This window comes from Panthera leo, chromosome B3 (genome assembly GCF_018350215.1).
Source record: "Panthera leo isolate Ple1 chromosome B3, P.leo_Ple1_pat1.1, whole genome shotgun sequence".
Taxonomy (NCBI): domain Eukaryota; kingdom Metazoa; phylum Chordata; class Mammalia; order Carnivora; family Felidae; genus Panthera; species Panthera leo.
The window spans coordinates 117,404,080-117,428,087 of NC_056684.1; the positions used below are offsets into that span (position 1 = coordinate 117,404,080).

General features: G+C 45.4%; 1 protein-coding gene across 5 annotated transcripts in view; it reads right to left on the minus strand.

The window, feature by feature from the left end:
- DPF3 (double PHD fingers 3) overlaps window positions 1-24,008 on the minus strand; it is a 248,662-nt gene that overhangs the window by 114,352 nt on the left and 110,302 nt on the right. For all 5 annotated transcript variants that reach the window (XR_006203940.1, XM_042943680.1, XM_042943682.1 and 2 more), the window contains exon 3: window positions 11,804-11,911. Coding sequence is in view for 4 of the 5 variants with exons in the window: in XM_042943680.1 (XP_042799614.1) it covers window positions 11,804-11,911 (108 nt within the window). In the remaining variant the exon portion in view is untranslated. The remainder of the gene's footprint in view (window positions 1-11,803; window positions 11,912-24,008) is intronic.

Sequence of the window (24,008 nt, forward strand, 5' to 3'; positions counted from 1 at the left end):
AGTAATGGTGCGAAAGGGAGGGAGGAACCCCAACAGACAATGGCACACAATCCTCGGCTACATCAGGAGGGCTCAGATTTTTTTTTTTTTTTTTACCTGCCTCTAGTTTTTCTTTAAAAATACAAATGTGCGGTTTTCTCTTCTGAGTGCTTATTATTTTAAGGAGTTAAGCCTCATCATATTTCCTTGGATTTATACATCAACTTACACCGAGAAGCAAGGAGCTTAAGAATCATTATCTCGTTCATCCCCATCAGAATCTCTGACTCATGGGGAGAAAGAATGGGGGGTGGATAGTGTTATCTCTCACCACACAGGAGAAGAGATTGGGGTGGGGGCACACCGAAGCCCTGATTTCCCGGGAATCCATTTGCTCATTCCTCAGGGGCGCCATTGTCTTGGCTGCATTTGACTCCCCGTTTTGTGATTCATAAAGCTCAAAATGGGTGAGGTTCACGTTGAGGACCCATCACCCAGGCTGCACCCTGCAGGCCCTAACTACCACCTGTTTTAGAATCCCAGGATATCCATACAACAGGAGGGCTGCTGGTCTCCCCATATGGCCTCTGTCTCCCCTCTCTGGTGTGCCTACCCACTCACCCCCAAGCCAACATGGCAAGGATGGGCCCTCGTACACACCACTCAGGGGTGAGTACCTCAGATGAGCATTTCCCCACCCCTGAGACACAGGAGAATGCCCACACTGCCAAAGGAAGCTCACCAGTGGCTGGCAGACCAGGTCAATGCCTGGTGGGGGCAGGGGGAAAGGATGGTGGCAGGCACATGGAGCGCTGAGATAGTACAAGGGCATACAGACAACCAGGGAGTGCAAGAGGCTGCTCAGGAGTGAAATCTCAGCTCTAGGACCCTAAACCACTCACTGGGCTTTGATCTCCTTATCTGTAAAACTAGGGGATCAAAGCCCACCTCCCAGTGTTGCTCTGGGCCAAAGGAGACAAGGGACGCAGAGCGTCTGCCCAAGGGGCGTGATGCTAACCAATGTGAGTGCCTTCCTTTCACCTCCAGGGTGGCGGCACCTGCCGGCAAACCCCTCACTCTCTGACACTCTCAGACCATTGGAGGCGGTGTGGCAGCGTTTCCCCCAGCCTGGGCATGGGCCTAGGGAGAAAGAAGCCAAGAGGCCAAGTCCAGAGCAGTGCTGAGGACAGAGGAGGTTGAGATGAGACAGAGCTCAAAGGCGAGATGCCAGCCTTGCTTCAGTTCCAGGGCAGGCACTGTCCTGCAGATTTGGAAACCACAGCAGAACCACATGGAAAATGCCCTGCCCTATTCATTTGTTGGACAAATCATTCCTAAACACTTACTGTGTACCAGGTTCTATTCTAAGGGCTGAGGACACAGCTGTGAACAAGAGAGGGAAAGTCCTGCCCTCATAGAAACTATATTCTAGTTGGGGGGGAGGGTGCAGAGAGCAATTACCTAAAATAAATGAGTGAGGCCTATAGCACAACAGATGGTGATCAGTGCTTTGGAGAAAAACAGAGTAAAGGAGGGGACATTGGAGTACCCGAGGAAGTAGGAGGGTGATTACACCCTGAAATGTGGCTAGGAAAACACAAACCTGAGGAGGGGAAAGGGGGCACACCAATATCTAAGAAAGCATGTTCCAGGCACACGAGCCATCAGTGCAATGGCCCCGAGGCTGGGGCCCATCTGCCTGGAGGATGGTGAGCCAGGAGGCAGAGTAGGAGACCAGTTAAGAGTGACAGGGGCCTTGAAGGGCCATGCAGGCCACTGAGAGGAGGCTGGCTTCCACTCTGAGTGTGATCAGAAGCCATTGGAAGTTTTGAGCAAAGAGCGGCATGATGATGCCTGTATCTTAAGACGATCACTTTGAAAATAACTGAAGGAGGAAAGGCAGAGTGTGGACACCAGTTGGGAGTTACTGCAATATGCGTGGGTCCTCGCCAATGATCCTGGTGCTCAGGAGAATGGCACAAACGAGCCCTGTCTTCATGGCACTTACATCCCGGTTTCTAGATACATCCAGGGGGCAGGACATTTTGGGAGCAGTCCCCTGACCCCTGAGTAGGGAGCATCCCCACACGGTGAACCAGGATAGAGTGCAGGTGCAGAGGCCAGGTGGCCAGTTCTGAGCGGCCAAAGTATGGTGCCACACCAGGGCAAATTCACAGAGGAATGGCTTTCCAGAAGAAGGTAGACCAGCCTAGGCCAGGGGCAGGAGAGAAAAGAGCCAGTCAGACAGGCCTGGCCTAGCACACCATGGGCTGACAGGTGTCAGTAAAAGCAGGGAGGAAGCCTTCCAAGTTGACCTCTGTGCCCTGGGCAACAGATGCCAGAGTTCTGGGACATAAGAGGCAAGTTTTGCAAGCTTGGGTACCTCAGTGTAGAAGGTACCAGACTTGGGGCTTTTTAAAAGGCTCAAAGGCAGAATGCAGTCCCATTCCAGGCCAGACAGCACACACTCTTTGAGCTGGGCAGTGACTCCCGCAACAGGCTAGAGACAGACACAGTGTTAGCGGAGCCCCCCTCGGCCCACCCAGCAATGCAGCCCAGATGGCATCGCAGTGGAAGCCCTCCAGGCCCACCCTCCCTTGTGACCCTCAGAACAATGCGGTGACGTGAGCTGAACAGCCACCATGGTGTGCATTTCACAGATGAAGAACGAAGGCCAGAGTCCTTAGGTAACTGCCCCAAATCACACAGCCAGTAGGTAGAGGGGTCTGGACTTGAACCCAGGCCTTGGGATCTCTGTTTGGTATCTTTTATCCTGCAGAGCACAGCTGTAGGGCATAGCGAAGGCCCCTACGGCCTAAAATCAAAGAGAGGCAAGATGGCAAAAGCTCCACGTGCCAGGCCAGGATCTGGAAGGGAAGCCCAGGTCAGCTGCCACGGGGTTCTGCTCGGTGTTCCTCATCTGTGAAATGGGGGTGCCGAGAGATAAACCATGTTCTCCGAGACTAACATCAAACATTGGGCACCTTTCTTTCTTCTATCCCTTGAATAAATCCTTCCCGTCCACCTGCTATGTGCCAAGCCTGGTGCTAGGCGCTAGGAACGCAGATGAAGAAACAGGTGGGTCCCTGCCCTCAAAGCGTGTACCTTCTGGCGGGGAGAGACCCCAGTGAATGGGCAATGCGACACAGGGCGGCTCCTCGGTCCTATGACCCATGCTCTGAACACGGTTCTGCGGGGCGGGATGGCAAAGGTGACCGTGGAAAGTCAACAGCAGCTCTGCACACCATCCAGCCCACTCCCAGCTGCCACCCGTGTCCGCTGCCAGACCCAGCTCCCACAGCCCTGTGGAATGCAAGCAGTGCTGAGATGGCCCAGGCTTGGTCCCCCAGACCGCCAGGAAGGCAACAGGAGTATGGGGTCCGCAGCAGCCTGCCCACCTCTCCCTGGCTCTCCTGCTCCTGAGGCCAACGCGAGCTGAAGAAGCTGCCGTTGCAAGCCTCCAGGATGGATGGCTGCGGGCTCTGACACCGCAGGAAGGAGATAAATGACTGGTCATTTCCCCCTGATGCACTTGAAGGCATCCATTCTCCCAGCTGTACCAAGCTCAGGCACCCCCCGTGCGGAGCCAGATAAGCACTGACAGATGTGGGTGGGAGCCGGAGCGTCCTTCTCCCTTGGAAGGACACAGCCAGACTCCTCTGCAGGCCAGGAGAAGGTCACGGTGTCCACTGGCTCACACCTGGCCGGGGGCTCCACGGGTCCCTTCCTTCGCCTCCCATCTCGCCCACCCCCGCCTGGCTCATCCCCGTGAGGAGCACCCGGGAAGGAGGGAGGGCGAGGGGCAGAGGGAGCCAGCTGACAGGCTCATCAATCTCGGGCTACATGCTTGGCACATCGGCGTTCCTTAAGTTGTTCCCGGACCGGGAGGGTGCTGGAGGAATCAGGGGGACTGTCTCGGGGAGAAGAGAAATCACACCGCACATCAGAGAGCAAATGGTGGAAGAAGCCTGGAGACTATTAAAATGTGGGCCATGTACAGAAGCAGTAGGGAACTAATTAAGATGCAGGATTTGCAAAAGCTGGGGAAGTTGGCCGCAGCCTGCTCCCATCTGGAGAGTTCTGGCGGTTCAGTGTGGCAGGGACAGCACCCTAGGCAGGCGAAGCAGCCCCCGCCCCAACCCCTGCCCAAGCAGGCAGGACTCAAGCCCCGTTGCCTAGACGGCCCCCACTTGGGAGCACCTTCCTGAGGATCTCTGTGACTTGCTTGTTGGTCTGCTAGGACACACTCTTCTTTGAGGCACCCGGGGCTACCATCCCCCCAGGGTTCCTGCCCTTCCGCTCATGCTCCCCCAACAACGTGTGGTGATGACTATCCTGGTCATTCATCCCCAGTCATTGAGTGGCTGCCAAAGGCAAAACACACACACACACACACACACACACACACACACACACACACACACACAGGAGAAATAACCAGAACACCCTATTATTCCTGGCTGCCTTCCCTCCCATCACCCTTGGAATTTGGCAAGGGTGGCAGAGAGCCATGTTGCTCCCCAAGTAGGCTGAAGCAGAAGGGATTTACAAGGCCTCAGGTACATTCCGGGAGCAGAATGAACATCTGGCGGAAAAGAACTCTTGGTCTGAGGACACCGCCATGAATGTGTGTGCTGGGTCCTGGAGCGACATGGCACCAGTTCCAACAGGCTCCCCCTTAGGGTTCTCTCCCTGGCTTCACCGCTGATACCCCCTGGGAAATTAACTTCCTGATTCAGTGCCACAGTTCCCCAACCTCTGAAACGAAGGTAAAATCTGCCCTAGACCAGGGGGACCAAGAGGTCTGGGGTTGGAAGATGCTAAATTGATCTAAGCAGACCATCCAAGCATTTAATCCAGAGAAACACAAGTAAAAGTTTGTTCCCAGCCTTTTTCTTTTCTTCATTCAAACACACACACACACACACACACACACACACACACACACGCACAAAATGGAGTTAAAGGCCTCTTTTTTAATCAGCTGGCTTTTGCCCAACATCTGCCCTGCTTCAGGGCCTTCTGGTGGATATTTACTATCCACCTTTCTCTCCTGCCAGCTCGGCTCCCCCTTCGCAAGGACAGAGCTCCATTCTTGGGGAAATGGTCCAGGGGAGGCCCCTCTCTGGCACCAGGCCTCTGCTCCAGTCCTCATGTTGCACGAATTGTGATGGCTGTGCCTTGAAACACCTTGCATTCGCCTCTGCAGCCAAGTGCAAGCTGCAGGGAACACTGAACTCCATTGTCAGTCAGCGGAGAGAAATAATGTTGTATGTGTTGTCCTTCAGACGCCCAGGCAAGTAGGAGGTTGCAAGATATTTATTCAAGACAGATTGGAGGGGTGATGTTAGGCGTGAGAAACACATAGGTCCAGGGACACAGAATGTTTTCAAGTCCCAGAGAGCTCTCCCCCGCTCTCAGCCCCATCCCACCCACACACAGACACATTTTTATTTTCAGCAAGTAGTAAAGAAACGCAGGCAGGATGGCATATTCACACCGTGGGAGATGGGATGAGAACAGCAGGATGAGTGTGCCCAACAGTGTGTAACTTCACTCTGAACAGTGACTGAGCAGCAGCCATGATCACCTCCCCACTCCCTGTCCTGAGATGTGGCCTCAGCCCAGATGAGCTCTGTGCTTTGGCGGGGGCTGAACCACAGGTAGGTGGTTCTATAGCCCTGTTCTCAGACCTTCTCCAGGGACCCTCAAGATTCTGGGATCTATACCCTCTCCCCTTGCCCCGACCCGGTTTCCTGACAGAGCTCTCAGCTCTGCAGACCTGAGGTCAAGGACAACTCTTACCTGATGGCCTCTGTTACTGAAAGCTGCCCACCGCTGGCAGGATTCAGGCAGAGACACAAAGGAAGACAAGAGGTACAAGCTGGGTGTTGGCATGATAAATTGCTTGTGGCATCTCCTCATTATCCATAGGGGGGACTGACATGGAAGGAAACTTGTGCCTTGAGACAATTCTGCTCCGGGCCAGTGCCCCCATCTCTCACAGATCAGGGGAACTCCTCTCCCTCTCCCCAAGGAAATGAGGGTGCTGACGGTGGAGCCCAAGGGAGGCTCCAAGTGTCACAGACATAACCACGTTCCTGGAGCTTGTCAAGGGGACCTCAGGAGACTCACAGCAGGAGACTGGGAGGGAAGAGAGACGAGAGGATGGCATCACGGGGGCTGGGTGGTGGAGGGGTGCCAAGGATTGATTGGTTCATTCATTGGTTTTCTTTCAACATAAACTTAGTCTTCTAGTTTCCATAAATTTAAAGAGATTCAGCTCAGGTTGGACAAATTGATTATCGATTTTCAGCAAGGTTTGCCCAAAAAGGAGTACACATAATGTTGTGCAATTTGCTTTTCTTTTTCCACTTAGTAGTATATCTTCGACATCCTTCCATTTTTTTCCTACTCATTTCTTTAAAAGGCAAAAGAGTATTGCATTTTATGAATGTACCATATATTTAACTAGTCCACTATCAATGGACCTTCTGGTTGTTCCCATTCTTTGTTGTCATTGTTGTTGCTGTTATGAACAATGTCACAATGGGTGACCTTACACACTGGGAGTATCTATTTATTTATAGGATGAGTTCCTAGCAGCAGAATTTCTAGGTCAAAGGGCATGGGCGTTTTAAATACTGATAGGTACTAAGCATTGACCTTCAACAAGGTTATACCTAATTCCACTGCAGTGTGTCGAAGAGAGGCAATCCCTAGCCTTTCTCCCCATCTCTGTTTCCTTCAGCTTCTCCTCTGTCCCTGGGAAGATGGGCCTTCGTTCACCCCACCTGACTGTCCTCACCTTCTAGGAATTTGCGGCAAATGGTCCGGGGACTCTGACCATGACTCTACTCTGAGTCACCTTCAAAACTACCTGCCAAAACACCTCATTCTCTTTGAACCCAAATCAAAAGGAGTAAAAATAAGAGACAGTCATTTTACAATATTGTCCAAGTTGACCCGGTGCTGGGGAAGACATAATATCCAAAAAAAGGGAAAGAGTCCTCTCAGCTGGAAACTGCATTTTATAAACGATGAGGCAGAGCCGCTGAAAGGTGGGGACCTGCCAAGGGGACAGACAGAGAGTGGCTGAGATCCAGCTTGAGCTCTACTAACCCACCAAAAGGGACATCATTTTTTATAAATGTCCGCCCAGAGGGGGCGCCTTCTACTGCTGCACAAAGATGCCATCCAGGCTAGCTGAGGCCCTGGATGAAGGCCCTTTTCTGACATTTTGGCTTGTGTGAAAAATTCCATTTCAAATGGGAGCTGCCTCTAGGAAGAGAATGATACACGCTGCTTAGCATTCTCTAGATGGACCCTGACGCTTTGAGGTCCGAGGCTTAGGTTCCTTATCACCTACTCTCAGGCACTCCCCTGGCATCTTCATTCACAACCTGTGGTGGCAGGCTGGTGTGGTGGTACAGCCTGAAAGCCTGGCCCCAGGAGTCGGGACTCAGAACAGTATATGGAAATGACACACTTTTGGCCCAAGGCATTGGGGTTTTTGTTTTTAGCTGGCTTAGCAGTAGATCTGATCCCCCAAAGAGGAGAAACCAGTTCATCTGAGAAAGAGCTCTGTCATTCGAAAAGTTATTTATTCCAGGCCTGGATGTTTACTGCCAGCCTGGATTCTGGCACGGGAGAATGAGCCTGCCTTGGGTGAGCCCAACTTACTTAGGATCTTTTGCCACATCGGGATATGGTTACGCCTCGGAGGGCACATCCTCAACAAGCTGGTGCTCACTTTTTCCAGAGAGGGCCCTCCCATCGGACCCTAGCTGACTTGGGCTCTGGGTCTTCACCACCCTGAGATCTGGAACAGCCACCTCAGCCTCTGCCCCAAGCATGAGGGCAGAGTCCAAGGAAATGTTTCAAATAATCGTAGACAGACATGAGGACATGAGGCACTGGTGGGTACTTGGCCCCAGCAAACCACCAGCCCTAGGATTCTTCCTTTTCCCACCCCCTACAGGTCATGGCAGGCCCAAGGATGGGGCAAGTCCAAAGCCAGCTGTGATGCCAGCTGCTCCACAGTCAGCCACTGGGAGGCCAGTGTGCTCAAAGTAAATGTCTGTAGACAAAAGGGCCAGACACTCATAAAATAACTTCTTACTCAGTCTCACCAACAATGAGACTGTCAGTTCCCAGATATGTGAGCAGCACAGTAAACCTTCCTTGGCTCTGCCCACAGCCTGATTTCCCTAACATATAAAGTAGGCTTATTCCACTTTTATCCCTTCCTTCCTTCTCCACCTCCCAGGGCTCTGGTAGGGACCAAAGGAAATGCTATAAATGAAAATGCTTTGTAAAGGGCTTTGTAAATTACAGTGTGCTGTTCAGACACTGGTTATGATAATGACGATGATGATTCAATCAGGGTTCTCCATCCCCTGGGTGGCAGTGATTGGTAGGGCAGACATAAACTCAGCCAGCTAATCAGTCCTTCCCGCCACTTCTCTGCCACAGCTCTCGAAGGGGACTGCTTTCTGCTGAGTGTAATGAGTGCTGGGCCTGGGGCTGCTGATGGCCACCTTGTCTCCCCCACAAGGAGACGAGAGTTAGAGGTGGAAAGAGACACAGAGCCCTCACTTCAATGTTTGAGCCCCTGGATACAGCTATGCCTGAAACCAGCACAACTCTGAGATTTACTGTTATATGAACCAACTTCCCTATTTTTTTCCTTAGGCTAGTTTGATTTGTGCATCTGACATTTATTACTAAAGAGGAATTCCAACTATCTCTTGGATGCATTTTAATCACTTATATGTTAGTTTCATAATCATAAAATAAAGTTTTTAAGGGATTTTTTTTTAAGTTAGTATACCTCTGAGGGCATGAAGAAGCAGAAAAAAAGCACTGAACAGAGAAATCAACCAATGTGGATTCTATGCATATTCCCACAGGAATTGCTGTGTGACTTTGAGTACGTCTCCTAACCTGCCTGGACCTCTCAAAATAGGTAATTGGAGTTAATGCTGTCTGAGTTATTTTATAGCACGAAATATCTTTGGTCCCATAAAAGACAATCCAATTAGTCTAATACAAAGTGGTCTTGAGAAAGACTTTCTATACAAATGTTAAGAGTAAAGATTAACAATTAAAAATTAATGTCAAGTATTTGTAATAAAATCTTTTAAACTAACAAATTATGTAGGAGATAGCCTCACATAGGAAATTTAATATGAATTCATATATGAACATGAAAATGCTCACCACATCTCCGATTAAATTGGGAAAATTAGAAACAAAAACTGAGAGGGCCTGGTTAAATAGCTATGGTATATTCATACAATGGAATATTGTGTAACTGTAAAAATGGAATGAGGAAATTCCTTATATGTTGATATGGCCAATGCCTGAGGCACATTTTTAAATGGAATGGGCAAAACGCAAGGTGGCTGTGCTGGGTCAAAAGACGAGGAAAAGGTCATATGGATGTACTTCTTGGTGTGTGCATAGAAAATCTCTTAAAGAATCTCAAAAACCTGGTACCTCTGATTAACTGATGGGGAAATATACCCAGAGGGTCCACATGTACTCCAACATGGAGACACATCCAGCTGGTGACAAAACACCTAAATAACACCCTCCCTTCAAAATCCGCACAGCCAACCCAGCACGTACTCAGCCTCTGGCTACAGCACCTACTGCAAAGCTCTGAGTGGGGTAGAATTCAATTGGTCCAGGCAAGGACCGAGTCAGGGATTACCACCTCACTCATCCATGGCACTTCCAGAAGAACAGGATGGATGATTCTGGAACAAAGAAGGAGGATGTCCCCACCTCCACAATAAATTGTTCATATCAACAATTATTCAGGTTTAATAAAGAAACACGGATGATGTGAAGTCATGCCATGCCAACCTGTGGTCTGGCCACCTTTAAAGCATTTTAAAACCACTGTTTCCCAAACTTCAGTGTGCCTTGTGGGAACGCAGTCCTGGGGATGTGGTAAAATGCAGATTCTGATTTAGCAGGTCTGGGGTGAGGCCCAAGATTCGACATCTGTCCCAACCTCCCTGGGGATGCTGTGCTGCCGATCAAGAGCGCACTGTGAGTGTAGTTCTAGAACCACTCCAACCAATATGGGCACAACCAGCCACGTGTGATAACCGAGCGCTTGAAATGTGGCTAGTCTGCAACGAGATGCACTAAACATGTAAAATATAACACTGGAGTTAAAAAAAAAAAAAAATACAAGAAAAAAATGTAAAATGTCTTGACTCATAATTTCTACATTGATTACATGCTAAAATGATAATATTATGGCCATCTTAGGTTGAATATAATCCATACTTAAAATTAACTTCACCTGTTTCTTTCTCCTTTGTTCAGTGTGGCTACTAGAAAGTATACAATGATACATGTGGCTTGCGTTATCTTTCCATTAGATTATACCGCTGGGGGAGACTTGGCTCTCCTACAACCTGCACCTCGGGAAGTTTGGAACGACCTCAGTCATCACCCTGAAGTGTCTGCAAGGGTCTGTAAATTCTGCAGGGCCATTGAAATCTTGGATGGAGCTCACTGAAAACCCTAGTCCCCACCCCACCCCCATCTCTAACAAATAAAACTTCTACAAGAATGAAATCTGGGTTAAAATAAACAATCAATACAGGCTTAACCATAGAACCGGGAGCGAAAGCATCCCATGCAACTGTAAAAAGAGATTTTGCAGAGAAAACACAGCCTCAGACGTCAGTGTGGAAAGGCAGGAGTGAAGTAACCTTGGGCAGCCTAGTAACCTAAGGCAGCCAGGTCTGTATTATTTGGTGAGGGGAAATGCCAGCTGTGCCTTTGTTCCACTGAACAGCATTGTTCACACCAGCCTGAGACACTTTGCAGCCCTTGCACCTCCAAAACCAGAGGTTCCTTTAAGGCTGAAGACCCAAGGCAATCACTTGGCCTTTCTGCAACTCAGACCCAGGTCTGAAGATGGCCATCTAGGGGCGCCTGGGTGGCTCAGTCGCTTAAGCATCCAACTTCAGCTCATGTCATGATCTTGCGGTCCGCAGGTTCAAGCCCTGCATTGGGCTCTGTGCTGACAACTCAGAGCCTGGAGCCTGCTTCAGATTCTGTGTCTCCCTCTCTCTCTGCCCCTTCCCTGCTCACACTCTGTCTCTGTCTCTCTCTCTCTCTCTCTCTCTCTCTTTCTCTCAAAAACAAATAAACATTAAAAAAAATTTTTTTTGAAGATAGCCGTCTAGTCAGAAGGGTTATAACAGATCAGTAGTCAAGAAAACTAACCAAGCCTTCTGCGTGGCCACAAGCAATCACCAAGAGGCAAATTTTGAACTCAGACTCTTCCATTTCCATGCCCAAGATGGGTTCTATTTTTAGCAAGTGGCCCTTCTCAGGTAAGAAGCTCCTGAAGTTCATTCACACTAAGGGGGCAGGGGGTATGCCCTCCTTAGAAACACAGAAGCTAGAACAAGGTTTCCTCACTTGAGGCCACAAGATGTGTCACACAACCCAAAGGAGCTATAGCTCCTTCGGCTCTAGTCTGGAAAGGCATTCCTCATGGGTCTGTTCCCACCCTTGCCGGCTTGCTTTACTCCAAGGAGTGGCAAGAGGGAGACAAGAGGAAAGAGAAGGCACAAGACACCACAGGAAAGAGACACTCAGGTGAACACATACACATGTTTACATATGAGAGAAGGGACAGAGGAACACCTTTGGGCACCACGGGGCAGGTTCAGCCTCCCAGAGAACTCAGTTCTATAGACAAAGGAGCAAAGCAAACTTGTCCTGGGCCAGCCCAGCCTTCTCCCACCTCTCCCACCATGGGCCCAACCAAGCTTCAGAGGGCACTGACCAGGTTTTATTTCCAGCAGCCGAAGCTTTGGATCCTCAGGTGGGTGCAATCGTCTCTTCTTACGCCAGCAACGAGCAGGGTATGTGTATAGCTGGCCCGGAGCGAGGCCTGTGGATAGAGACAGCATAAAGGTTAAGGGCTCCAGGCTAGAAGGCGCCTTGGAAAATTCCTTGTCTGACCCTCTCACTCACAGTGAAAGGAAACTGAAGCCCAGAAAGGTAAAGTGACTTAAGGTCACAAAGCTGGTTGATGGTAGAGCACAAGCAGTATTAGGTCATCTGACCCCAGGACACTTGCTCTGTCTACTCCACCATGCTGTCCCAGTAAGCCTACGCCATCACCATGACTAAGACAGTTCAGATCTCCTGGTCTGGGAGATCAGAGGGACCTTTCCAGATTTAACTGCACTGCAGTGTTTCCAAGGCAATGGACCCCTAGGTATTACCCATCAACTGCTCCTCTATCCAGGTCCAGGTTAAGGAGGTTCCCTTCAAGGCAAAGCAGCAGAAGTCAATCTGCCTACCTATCGACAGCCTGGATTGAGAAGCATTTCAAGAAAACCAGGATCAAGGAGCCAGATTTCCTACCTACTGGCTTTCTCCACCCACTGTTAGCTGCTGGCAGCTTGCTAAAGCCAATGGGAGCCCTAAGCAACCCCCATCAGAATATAAGCCTACTCTGGTGACCATGCTCCGGACTCATTCCTGCAGAGCCCGGATACATGTACAACCCTGCCCCCTTGCCTGGGCCTTACAGGAAGAAATGGACAAGAGTCCAGTGGCTGGGCTTATATACTAACCATACTGTCTCTCAAGAGTCTCCATTTAGATTTGAACTCTGGCAACAAAGTTCCACACCAGCATCATCTGTCATACCAACCACCCCATGAGGATCCTTCCTGCTTATCAGACCACAGTCTTATGGCTCCTGTGGCACATAGTGTGGTAGCCAGAGGCGTTGGAGGAATGTGGACCTTCCACAGTAGACAACGGTCTATTCCAAAAAAAAAAAAAGACGGGGGTGGAGGCTGGGAGGAGAGGGAGGAGGGCTTAAGACTAGTTAGGCAATGTGCAGACTAAAAAAACTGCCTGATACACCCAAAAGAAACAAGCAAGTCAAGCAGTCCACTCCTGCTAGAGTAAAAAGCCTGGTGACAACAGGGACTTTATCTTATTTTCATCAGAATCCCCAGAACTAGATCTGTGCCTGACACATAGAAGAATCAAACTAAACATGTGCTGAATGAATGAGTGAGTGAATGAATACATTCCAGCTTCATTTAATTAGTCACAACTCAGTCTTCTGTAGATAAATGTGGCATGTGACAACTGTCAGACCTATGTGAGGAGGTCATTTCCTAGACCTAGGACCACGGGGCTTAGAAAATATCAGGACCCTATTTCCATCTGCTGTCTGCCATTTGGGGACCATTTGTAGAGAAAATCTACAAAAATTTCATTGCTATATATCCATTTATTCATTTCTCATTTTTACTAGTCATCTCTACCCATTTATTTGTTTGGGTTCCAAAGCAGAGACAACCATTCCAGTACTAAAGGAACCAAAATTTTCAAATTCTCTTTATGTGCTAAGTTTCATTTTTAATTGCACAGCTGTTCCCACAGGTTAGTCTGTGAAGCAGCTGAAGGTCCCTACCCCTCCCCATTTTGGTTCTCAGAAACCATCAAGGGTCATAGAGCCTAGAGGCTCCAGAAAAATCTCTGGTGTCATGAGCTAAGGACTTGTGGTGTCCAAGAGTCATCCCAATAGTTAATTTTGTTGATAGCTTCATAGCTTCTGCACAGTGGGAGGATCCAGAAGCTCTGAGCCCCCCGTTCTCTGAGGACCATACTTGTGGTTGATTTGGAGAAGATTAAATGAATCACAGTAAGGCTGCTCTCCCTCCCATGGAAGGTCCAGTTTTGACCTCTCTTTGAGGGAAGGCATCACTGGGAATAGTTCAATGTTTTTGATGTGATTCACTCCATGATCCTATCACCTCTGATCCTAGAACTCCTGTATGGCTGCATTGATTCTGATGTCTTCCCAAAAAGTTTGAGCCACCTCTAAGCCTGGTATTCCCCATGATCCCAACAAAGGCCAAGTACAAAGGCTGACCAGTACTCTGCATCCCATAAACAGGTCCCACCAATCCCTACTCATCTTGGGTTAGTGATTCTTTTTTTTTTTTTACACTTTAAATATCTTACAATTCTATTTATCAGTTATACCTCAATAAAATAATAATAATAAAGAACACAGAAATCAATTATAATTATAGCAGCTTATTATTCAGTTATGTTCAGTATTATGTCTACATAATGTAAGTATTAAGCACAAATTAAATGTATTGAGATTCTGTTCTTAGTATATTTTTTAAATTAATTTATTTTTTCATTTAAATCCAAGTTAGTTAACAAAGTGTAATAATGATTTCAGGAATAGAATTTAGTGATCCATCACTTAAATATAACATTGGGTTAGTGATTCTTAATCCAGATTGAACCCAAAAATTACAAGGAGAACTTCTTTTTTTTAATTTTAAGTTTATGTATTTATTTTGAGAAATAGTGCGATGGGGGAGGGGCAGAGAGAGGGGGAGAGAGAGGATCCCAAGCAGGATCCATGCTGCCAGCACAGAGCCCGACATGGGACTCAAACACACCCATGAAACCGCGAGATCGTGACCTAAGCCAAAACCAAGAGCTGGATGCTTAACCAACTGAGCCACCCAGGTGCCCTTACCTGGAGAACTTCTTAATAACCTCAAGACCAAAAATTCATGCCAGACCGACCCAATCTGGATTTAAGTGGGTGGGAGAATTGGGCCAACTATTTTTTCAAGAACCTTATAGATTGTTCCAATGTCTGACCAAGGACCTCTGGATGTCTAAGCATCATCTAGTTACTGCCTAGATGTTCTCTCTGATATACCAAAACTGGTTAAATGGCCTTCTCTAAAGTGTCTCAAGGTTCCCAGTGTTTCCCCCAAGGTGTTGTCATTAATTGCCTGCTTACTAGAATGTCTCCCCTACTCGTTTTATAAAATCCAGAATGACAGGAACTGTGCCCATCTCTGGTATCCCCAGTACTTAGCACAGTACCCGGTAGGCACCTCAAGAAGTACTTACCAATAAATTTAACCAGAACTGAATCAGATTCAGAAATGCAGAAAGTGAATGACCTACTATTCCTGGTTCCAGGAGACTCATCCACCCACATTCAAACCATCCAAGAGGGACCCCAGAGGCAGGCTCAGAAGTGAGCACAGAATCCACCCCAAGATGGCAGTCTCTATGCCTTAGGCTCCTTCTTGCCCCACAGGCTGCTTCAAAGTATTTCCAACCTGACCAAAAGCAGGTGAGTAAGAAGGGACTGGTCCAGACCAGCACTCTCAAAAGATCTAAATGACAAGAGGTCAAAATTGTCAACACTTGCCCAAGGGCCTATGCCCTCGCTGAGACTGTGGTCACTGCACGTGTTGGTCAGCAACACCAAGGCAGCCTCGGGCCCCTCCGTTTATAGCTGCAGACCCACTCGCTTTCCTGGGATTAAGTAGTCCGAATGGCCAGGAGATGGGACTATTTTTATTTCATTCTTTAACTTTCTCTGATGGATTACAGAAGCCCTGTGATGCAGAGGAAGAGCATGAGTCCTCCTACCACCAATCCTGTAACCTTGGAAATATCACCACACATTTCTGACCCTGTCTCCTTGCCCATTAGACAAGAGTGTTAATAGTACCTACCCTACAGGGGCTGTTGTAGGCATTCGCTTATATTCAAGAAGAAGCTCTTTATAACCATGAAGCCTTGTGCAAACGTCAGTTATTATCATGAGTTAGCGGACATAGACGAATCTGGACTCTATGGCCATGTGGCATGACAAGGCCCCCACCCCACATGCCCATGCTGCTCTTTGCTCCTCTAGCCATGAGGGTAGAAATAGGCCTCTCTTTGATGTCTGCTTTGACTCCACCTCATCTCAACAAGCAAATGACCCCAAGAACTCTCTCGAGGCTCTAGCCCCCCTTCCTTGCCCTCCTCCCTAGGCTGGCAAGCACCAGGGTGCCTTTATAGGGCCAATGCATTCAGCCCTGGAGTTCCACTTATAGAGGGACGAGCACAGCCCCGTGAGAGTTATGTTGTTTATCTCATTAGAACAGGAGGCACATAACTCAAAGCCTGTGTGTGTGGTAGATGGAGAGGGGAGGGAAAGGGGAGGAGGAGGAGGAGGGAGTCACAGCTGCAGCCAGGGAAATTAACCTGAAGGAGTGAGCCTGGGGCTAGGGGGAATATGGAGGAGGGGGGAAAGGAGGCAGGAGACAAGAGGGCCGACTAGTCTTCCCTGGTAACCAAGGCCACAGCTACCCCTCCATTCACATACCCCACTGAGCAAACTGCTTTTCTTTTCCTTTGAGCTGCAACTCCAGTTACAACAGTCATACTCATGTACAAGCACAAGTATCTCTCTCTCTCTCTCTCTCTCTCTCTCTCTCTCTCTCTCACACACACACACACACACACACACACACACACACACACACACTCACAAACTCACACACTTGCTGGAGGGAGAACTGTCTCCATAGAAAAAAATCAGCAGGATGGGCTTGATGCCTGTATGGTCAGCAGATTCCAGACAAGTCACTTGTTACCAGCATCGATCAAGTCAGCAGGTGGACCCTAAGTATCATTATCCCTGACAGACATGGCATGAGCTATTAAGAACCCAGATGGGGGCGCCTGGGTGGCTCAGTTGGTTAAGCATCGAACTCTTGGTTTTGGCTGAAGTAGTGATCTCAACGATACATGGGATTGAGCCCCGCATCAGGATCTGTGCTGGCAGTGCACAGCCCGCTTAGGATTCTCTCCCTCTCTCTCTCTCTCTCTCTCTCTCTCTCTCTCTCTCTGCCCCTCTCCCATGCTCTTTCTCTCTCTTTCAAAATAAATGATAAACTTTTTTTTTAATTTTTAAAATAAGGGCACCTGGGTGGCTCAGTCAGTTAAGCATCCCACTTCAGCTCAAGTCATGATCTCATGGTTCATGGGTTCAAGCCTTGAGTCAGGCTCTGTGCTGACAGCTCAGAGCCTGGAGCCTGCTTCAGGTTCTGTGTCTCCCTCTCTCTCTGCCCCTCCCCCACTTATGCTCAGGTTTGCGCTCTCGCTCTCTCTCTCTCAAAAATAAACATTAAAATTTTTTTTTAACTTTTTAAAAGAATTCAGAAGATGAAATGAGATAGAAAGGAAGTAAAGATGACAGGGGATAGGAACAGGGTTTGAAAAGAAGAAAAGAACTGGAGTAACGCCTTCGTCCCCCAACCAGAGTTGAGCAGTGGCAGTTCACCCAGAGAAGGGCTCTCCCTGAAGCCTCTCAGAGAGGGGGATCAGCAGCCACCATTGAACCCTCCCTGTAATGGAAACCTCACTCCTTCACAAGACAGACTTCCTGTGGTTGATCAACTCTTACTGTGACAAACAGTTTTGCCTCACCCTTATTTTGAATCAAAGACTTCCTATATTTATGCCAATTTGTTCACCCTCTGTCCCCAGAGTGGACAGGTGTCACCTGTATTCAAGCCATCCATCCCATCCACCCACTTGGGTTTGAAGGACAGCCAACTGAGAGGCCAAGGAACTAGAGGGCATGGGAGTTAGAGAGAAGAGGCAGTGGTCACACCCACTCAGATTGTGGTAACAGGATTTAAGGCTCCAAATTAAGAATCCAAATACTGCTTCCCTTTTTCATCTCCCCCTTGCCTACCCCCTACTGGACAGGAAAGGGATGGAACAGCAGGCTGCTCTTCAGACCATCACTGCCACTAAAGAGCTCCTCTGCATGCTGCTCCCACAGGTGCCTCCACAATGGGTCACCAACAGCCTCCATATTTATAAAGAGATAATGACACAAGTCAGGGGTTCTTCATCAAAACTGGGCATCAGAACTGTATAAGTATTTATTGAAAAGGACTGGTGCCTGGGCTCCGGTCCAATTCTACTAAACCAGAATATCAGAAATACACCAAGGCAATTGCAGTTTGAAAAACTCCTACATAAGGAACTTTGCACTAGATCAACTCTTACTCATATTTATATTCCCAGGGCCCAGGACATAACAGGTGTTCCACTGATGTTTGTGATTGAAAACACCAATTGGACCACCTCTACAGAACTGGAGGGATGAGTAATAAGTCCCTAGGTAGGGCTTGAGGAGTAGACAAGATGTATTTCGTAAGCACTTAGACCCATAATATTTCCTGGTCCTTGGCTTATTTAAAAGTTGTCCTGACTTTGTGGACCACCTGTTCAGTGAAGCCCCTTGAATCATCCCAGGCCACAGTGTCTTTTCTTCTCCCCGATAGCCTGGAGTCCTGGGCACTAGGCACCATACCCTAGCACTCAGCACAGCTCTCTATCCAGCTCCCCAACCATCCTCTCCCAGAACCCTGCCCCTTCTTCTCCATGAGCTTCTCTCCCACTCTACTATTCAATTCTAATGTCCCATGGGCCAAGACTGGTGAGGTAAGCCTCAAATCCAGGATGCTACCAGCCCCTTCTGGCTCAGGGGTTCCCAAGCCCCTCACTGGTACCATCACACTCAAAAACCGACACAGTAACAAAGCCAACATTTACTGAGCTCTTACTCTGTCCTAGGCTAGTATCTCACACTCACTGTTACTTACCATAACAACTACCCTATGAGACATTTAAAGGACAAGGACAGTGAGGCTAACAGTGCTTAAGTAACTAGCACAGGGTCACACAATTCAAAGGGTAATCTAGTCCACAGCCCACATTCAAGACCTCTCCACTAACCTAACCTCACCAAGCCATCCCATTACTGATCCACACACAGTAGGGTTGAAATCCAAAGTCCTTCCCTTGAGAAAGAAGCTCCCCACACTAAAACTATCAGGAAAATATCCCCCAGCCCTCCCACCCACCCCCATCAAGACATTTCTTGTGGAATTTATTTTCCCTCTACTTCCATATCACCAAGTAAAATTGCTCATGGAGAAATGCATCCTAATAATATAAAAGCATCATCGAGAGGCACATAAAATGTATGGAAAATCAGAAAAACAACCACTACATACTTTCTAAATTCATCAGAAAAAAATTTTTCAAGAATAATCACATTATAATGTGAGCTTACATGTTATTGGGTCTAACTCTTAACTGATACAAGAATTGCGTCCCCAATATCCCTGACAAGAGCCTCCACCATGGCCTTTGTTTCAATAATTCTAGTCCTCACCCTTCCATGAAGCAGTCTATGGTGCTATTGAAATTTTGTGTTGTCAGAAATATGCCTACCAATCTCATCCACCACTGATAAGAATGCAAAATAGTTCAACCCTATGGAGGGAAATTTGGCATATCTAGCAAAAGTGCATATGTACTTGCCCTTTGACCCAGCAATTCCACTTCTGGGAATCTGTATCACAGATTAATATGCAAAAATATAAAAATATGTATTCGTTGTAGCATTTTTAATGCTAGAAAAAGCCTGGAAATAATCCAATGTCCATCATAGGAAACTGATTGAATAAACCATAACATATGCACACAATGGACTATTATGAAGCAATTGACACATAGAGGGAGGGAAGTACACACTACAATGGAGTACACTATTAAGTGAAAAAAACAAGGTGGAGAATAGTGTGTATCATATACTATAATTTATCCAACAAATGGGGATATACCCATATACATATGTACATAAATATATATGTTGTGTGTTCACATATGGTTTTTCTTTTAGTGGAAAGATAAACCAAAGGCTTAGTAGAAACTTACAGAGAGCAAAAACAAAGTATTAGTAACAAAGAGAAGAGGAGGAAGTTGCCTATAGAAACAGGAAAGGGCCAGAGACAGAACAAGACATTCTCTGACCATACCATGCTTTATAGATATGACTTTAGAACCATGTGAATATTTCATATGGTTAAATTAAAAAAGCAAACATCTGCTTCTGGCTAGATGGGAGTATCAAGGATCATATTTACTCTTTTACAAGAAACCAAAAGACAGATAAAATATGAAATAAAAGTTCTCAAGACACAGGACATCAAGAAATGGAGGACAGTGATGCCTGAAGCACTGGAAATGAACAAGGTAAGTCTACAGCCATACCACCTTGAACGTGCCCAGCTGTCGGGACATGAACAAGATAAGCCCTAGGACTGCCCCAGCTTACTACCTCAAGAGAGCTTCCAGATTGCAGCACAGGGAAGAGAAACATGGATGGAAACCAACAGACTTTCTGAGACTGAGTGAAAAGAAAGAGATGAGAGTCTGAGGAGACCAAGGTGACTAGAATTCAAGAAACAGAATTGTAAAAGAAGAGCGTTACACAGAAAAAGCACTTCGGAGGTCCACAGAGACCCCCTTAGAGTATTCAGCTCCGTATTAATCAGTGCTTATGAAGAAACTGTTCAATGTTGAGGAAAGAACCAGCCAGTAGGAACAGATATGAGTGCCTGGTGTGCAAAGGGGCTGGGAACAGTCTGTTCCCACCAGCATGTTAGGAAAGCCTCATGATTCATGGAGTACTGGGTAGAGTACAGAAAAGGGTCTTACCTCTCTGACAGGAAATTATTAGCCCTAGACTAAGCACTGCTCCAGTATCACCTAAAGATCACACACTGTTTCCAAGTAACTTAACTGTCCCAAAATAAAGCTCTAGAATAGTTATAGGAATAAGTAATATATACAGCACCTACAAGGTAAAATTCATGATGTCTGGCATCCAATCCAAAATTACAAAGCATATATATAGAAGCAGAAATATATGACCTATAATGAGGGGTGCAGGGGAACCAACCAATTAAAACCAACCCAGAATTGAAACTGACATTATAATTAGCAGCAAGAACATTAAGACAGTTATCATTTGTATTCCATATGTTCAAAAGTGAAGTAAAAAAAATTGATTCTTCTAAAGATTCAAATTTAACATCTAGAAATGAAAACTACAATGTGTGAGATAAAAAATACTGAATGGGATTAATGTCAGATTAGATACTGCAGAAGAAAAAATTAGTGCACTTGAAAATGCAACAACAGAAACTACCCCAAATGAAACCCCTGGGAAAAAGAACTTTTTAGAAGAACAGCATAAGGAGCTGTGGGAAAACTTCAAACAACCTAATAATATGTGTACTTGGAGTCCCCAAAGAGGAGAAGGGGAAGAAAAAATATTTGTAGAAATAATGGCTAGAAATTTTCAAAATTTGATGAAAATCACAAACATGCAGATCCAAGAAGCTCAATAAAACTAAGCACAAGAAACATGAATAAAACTGTAACAAAGCACATCATAATCAAACTGCCCAAAAAGAGTGATATTCTATATAGCCATTTAATACACACATGTGAATATTTAAATGTCAAAATTTTTAATAATTTCATAAAGTCTTTGTAGCCACTCAGAAGGAAAAAAAGTGAAAGGTAAAATATTAAAAGTAGCCAGAGAAGGGAGCCATATTATATAGAGAGGACCAAAGATAAGAGTGATTTCTCATCAGAAACAATGCATGCAAAAAAAAAAAAAAACAGTGGTTCAATATCATTACAGGACTGAAAGGGAAAAAAAACTTGTCGACCTAAAATCTATATTCTGCAAAAATCTCTCTCAAAAAACTAAGCAAACTAAAGATATTCCAATATATACATAAGTTGAAAGAATTAATCATCAGTAGACCCACACTACAAGAAATATTAAAGGAAGTCCTTTAGGCAGAAGGAAAGTGATACCAGATCTAAATATGGATATATACTATCAAATGAAAAGCATCAGGAATGGTTTAGTACATGAGTAATTATGTAAGATTTTTTTTTCTTATTCTTGAAAACTCTTTAAAAGATGATTAACTAAGGGTGCCTGTCTGGCTCAGTCAGTTAAGCATCCAACTTCGACTCATATCATGATCTCATGGTCTGTGAGTTCAAGCACCTCATCAGGCTCTGTGCTGACAGCTCAGAGCCTGAAGCCTGCTTCAGATTCTGTGTCTCCCTCTCTCTCTGCCCCTCCCCTGCCCACACTCTGTCTCTCTCTCTCTCTCTCTCTCTCTCTCTCTCTCTCTCTCAAAAATAAATAAACATTTAAAAAAAATTGTAAGATGATTAACTAAACAAAGATAATGACAATGTACTAAAAGGTTTATACCATATGTAAAAATAAAATATATGACACCAATTGCACAAAGGTAAATAGGGGAAAGATGAAAGTATACTTGTATCAGTTTCCTATTGCTGCTATAATGAAGTGCCACAAACTCAGAGGTTTAACACAACATGAATTTGCTGCCTCACAATTCTAGAGGTCAGAAGTCTAAAATCAGTCTCACTTAGCTAAAACCAAGGTTTCAGCAAGGTTTCATTCCTTTTGGAGATTCTGGAGGAGAATCTACTTTTTTGCCTTCTCTGGCTTCTAGAGGCCACCCACATCCTTTGGCTCATTTATGGCTTCTTCCTCAATGGCATCACTTTGACCTCTGTTGTCACACCTCCTGCTCTGACTCTGACCTGCTTCCTTCCCTTTATAAAGGACTTATGATTACATTGAGACCATCTGAATTATAATAATCTCCCCATCTAAAGGTCCTTAACTTAATCACATCAGCAAAATTCCTTTTGCCATGTCAGGTAGCATTTCTATGGTTCCAGGTCTGGATGTCTTTGTGGATGGCATTATTCTGTTTACTGGATACTGTTGTAGAGTTTTTATACTATTCATGAAGTAGTAAAATATCACCTGAAAGCAAACTGTAATTAAAGGTGCAGACTACAAACATTAAGCAATCACCAAAATAACAAAACAAAGAGTTATTAAGCCAACAAAGGAAATAAAATCGAATCATAAAAAATTTAACCCCCAAAAGGAAGAAAATGAGGGAAAAGGGAACAAACAGATGGATAAATAGGAAACACATAGCAAAATGATGGGTTTAAACCTAATTATAAATATAATCACATTAAATGTAAATAGTCTAAATACCTCAATTTTAAAAACACACTGTCAGATTGCATTTAAAAAGCAAGACACAACTATATGTGCCTACAAAAAATACCTACTTTTAACATCAAATCCAAATATGTAAAAGTAAAGGAATGGAGAAAGATACACAATGATGATATTAATCAAAAGAAAGCTGGAGTGGTTACATTAATGTCACAGGAAGCAGATTTCATAGTAAAGAATATTAGTAGAGATAAAGTCATTACATAATGATAATGGATCAATTTACCAAGAGGACATAACAATCTTAAATGTGTATGCCCTTAATAACACAGCTTCAAAACATATGAAGCAAGAGCTAATAAAATTGTAAAGATAAATAGGCAAATTCACAATTATAGTCAGAAATTTCAATTCTCTCTCTTGATAATTCATAGAAAAAATAAATGGAAAAATTAGTAATGATGAAGATTTGAGCAATACTATCAACCAACTTGACTTAATTGATATTTCTAGAACATTCCAACCACCAACAAGAAAATACACATTCTTTTCCAGGCCAAAGAGAAAATTTATCCAAGATAGGCCATATTCTGAACCATATAAGTCTCAGTAAATTTTAAAGGATTCAAGTCATACAAAGTATTTTCTGACTATATAGAATTAGAAACAAGTAACAGGCATACATTTGGAAAATCCCCCAAATGTTTGGAAATAACATACTCCTAAATAATCCATAGGTAAAAGAAGAACTCAAAAGACAAATTAGAAAATACTTTTATTTGAATGACAGTGAAAATACAATACAAACATTGGTGAAATGAGGCTAAAACAGTACTTATATTTGGGGATAAACTATATTAGAAAACACTTATAGGAGAAAAAGAAGAGAAGTCTCAAATCAATGACCTCAATTTCTACCTTAAGAAATAATAGAAGAAATAGAAAAGCAAATTAAATCCAAAGTAAGAAAAAGAAAGGAAAAATAAATATCAACACAGAAACCATAAAATAGGGAAAAAAGGAAAAAATATTATATCACAAGCTATTTCTTTGATATCAATAAAATTTATAAGCCTCCAGGCAGACTGATCAGGTGAAAAAGAAAATTCAAATTGCCAATAAAAAAATAGAAGAGAATATGTCACAAGATTCTACAGATATTAAAAGGATAATGCACCAATGTTATAAACAACTTTGTGCAACCAATTTTGACCAACTTAGCTGAAATGGAAAAAGT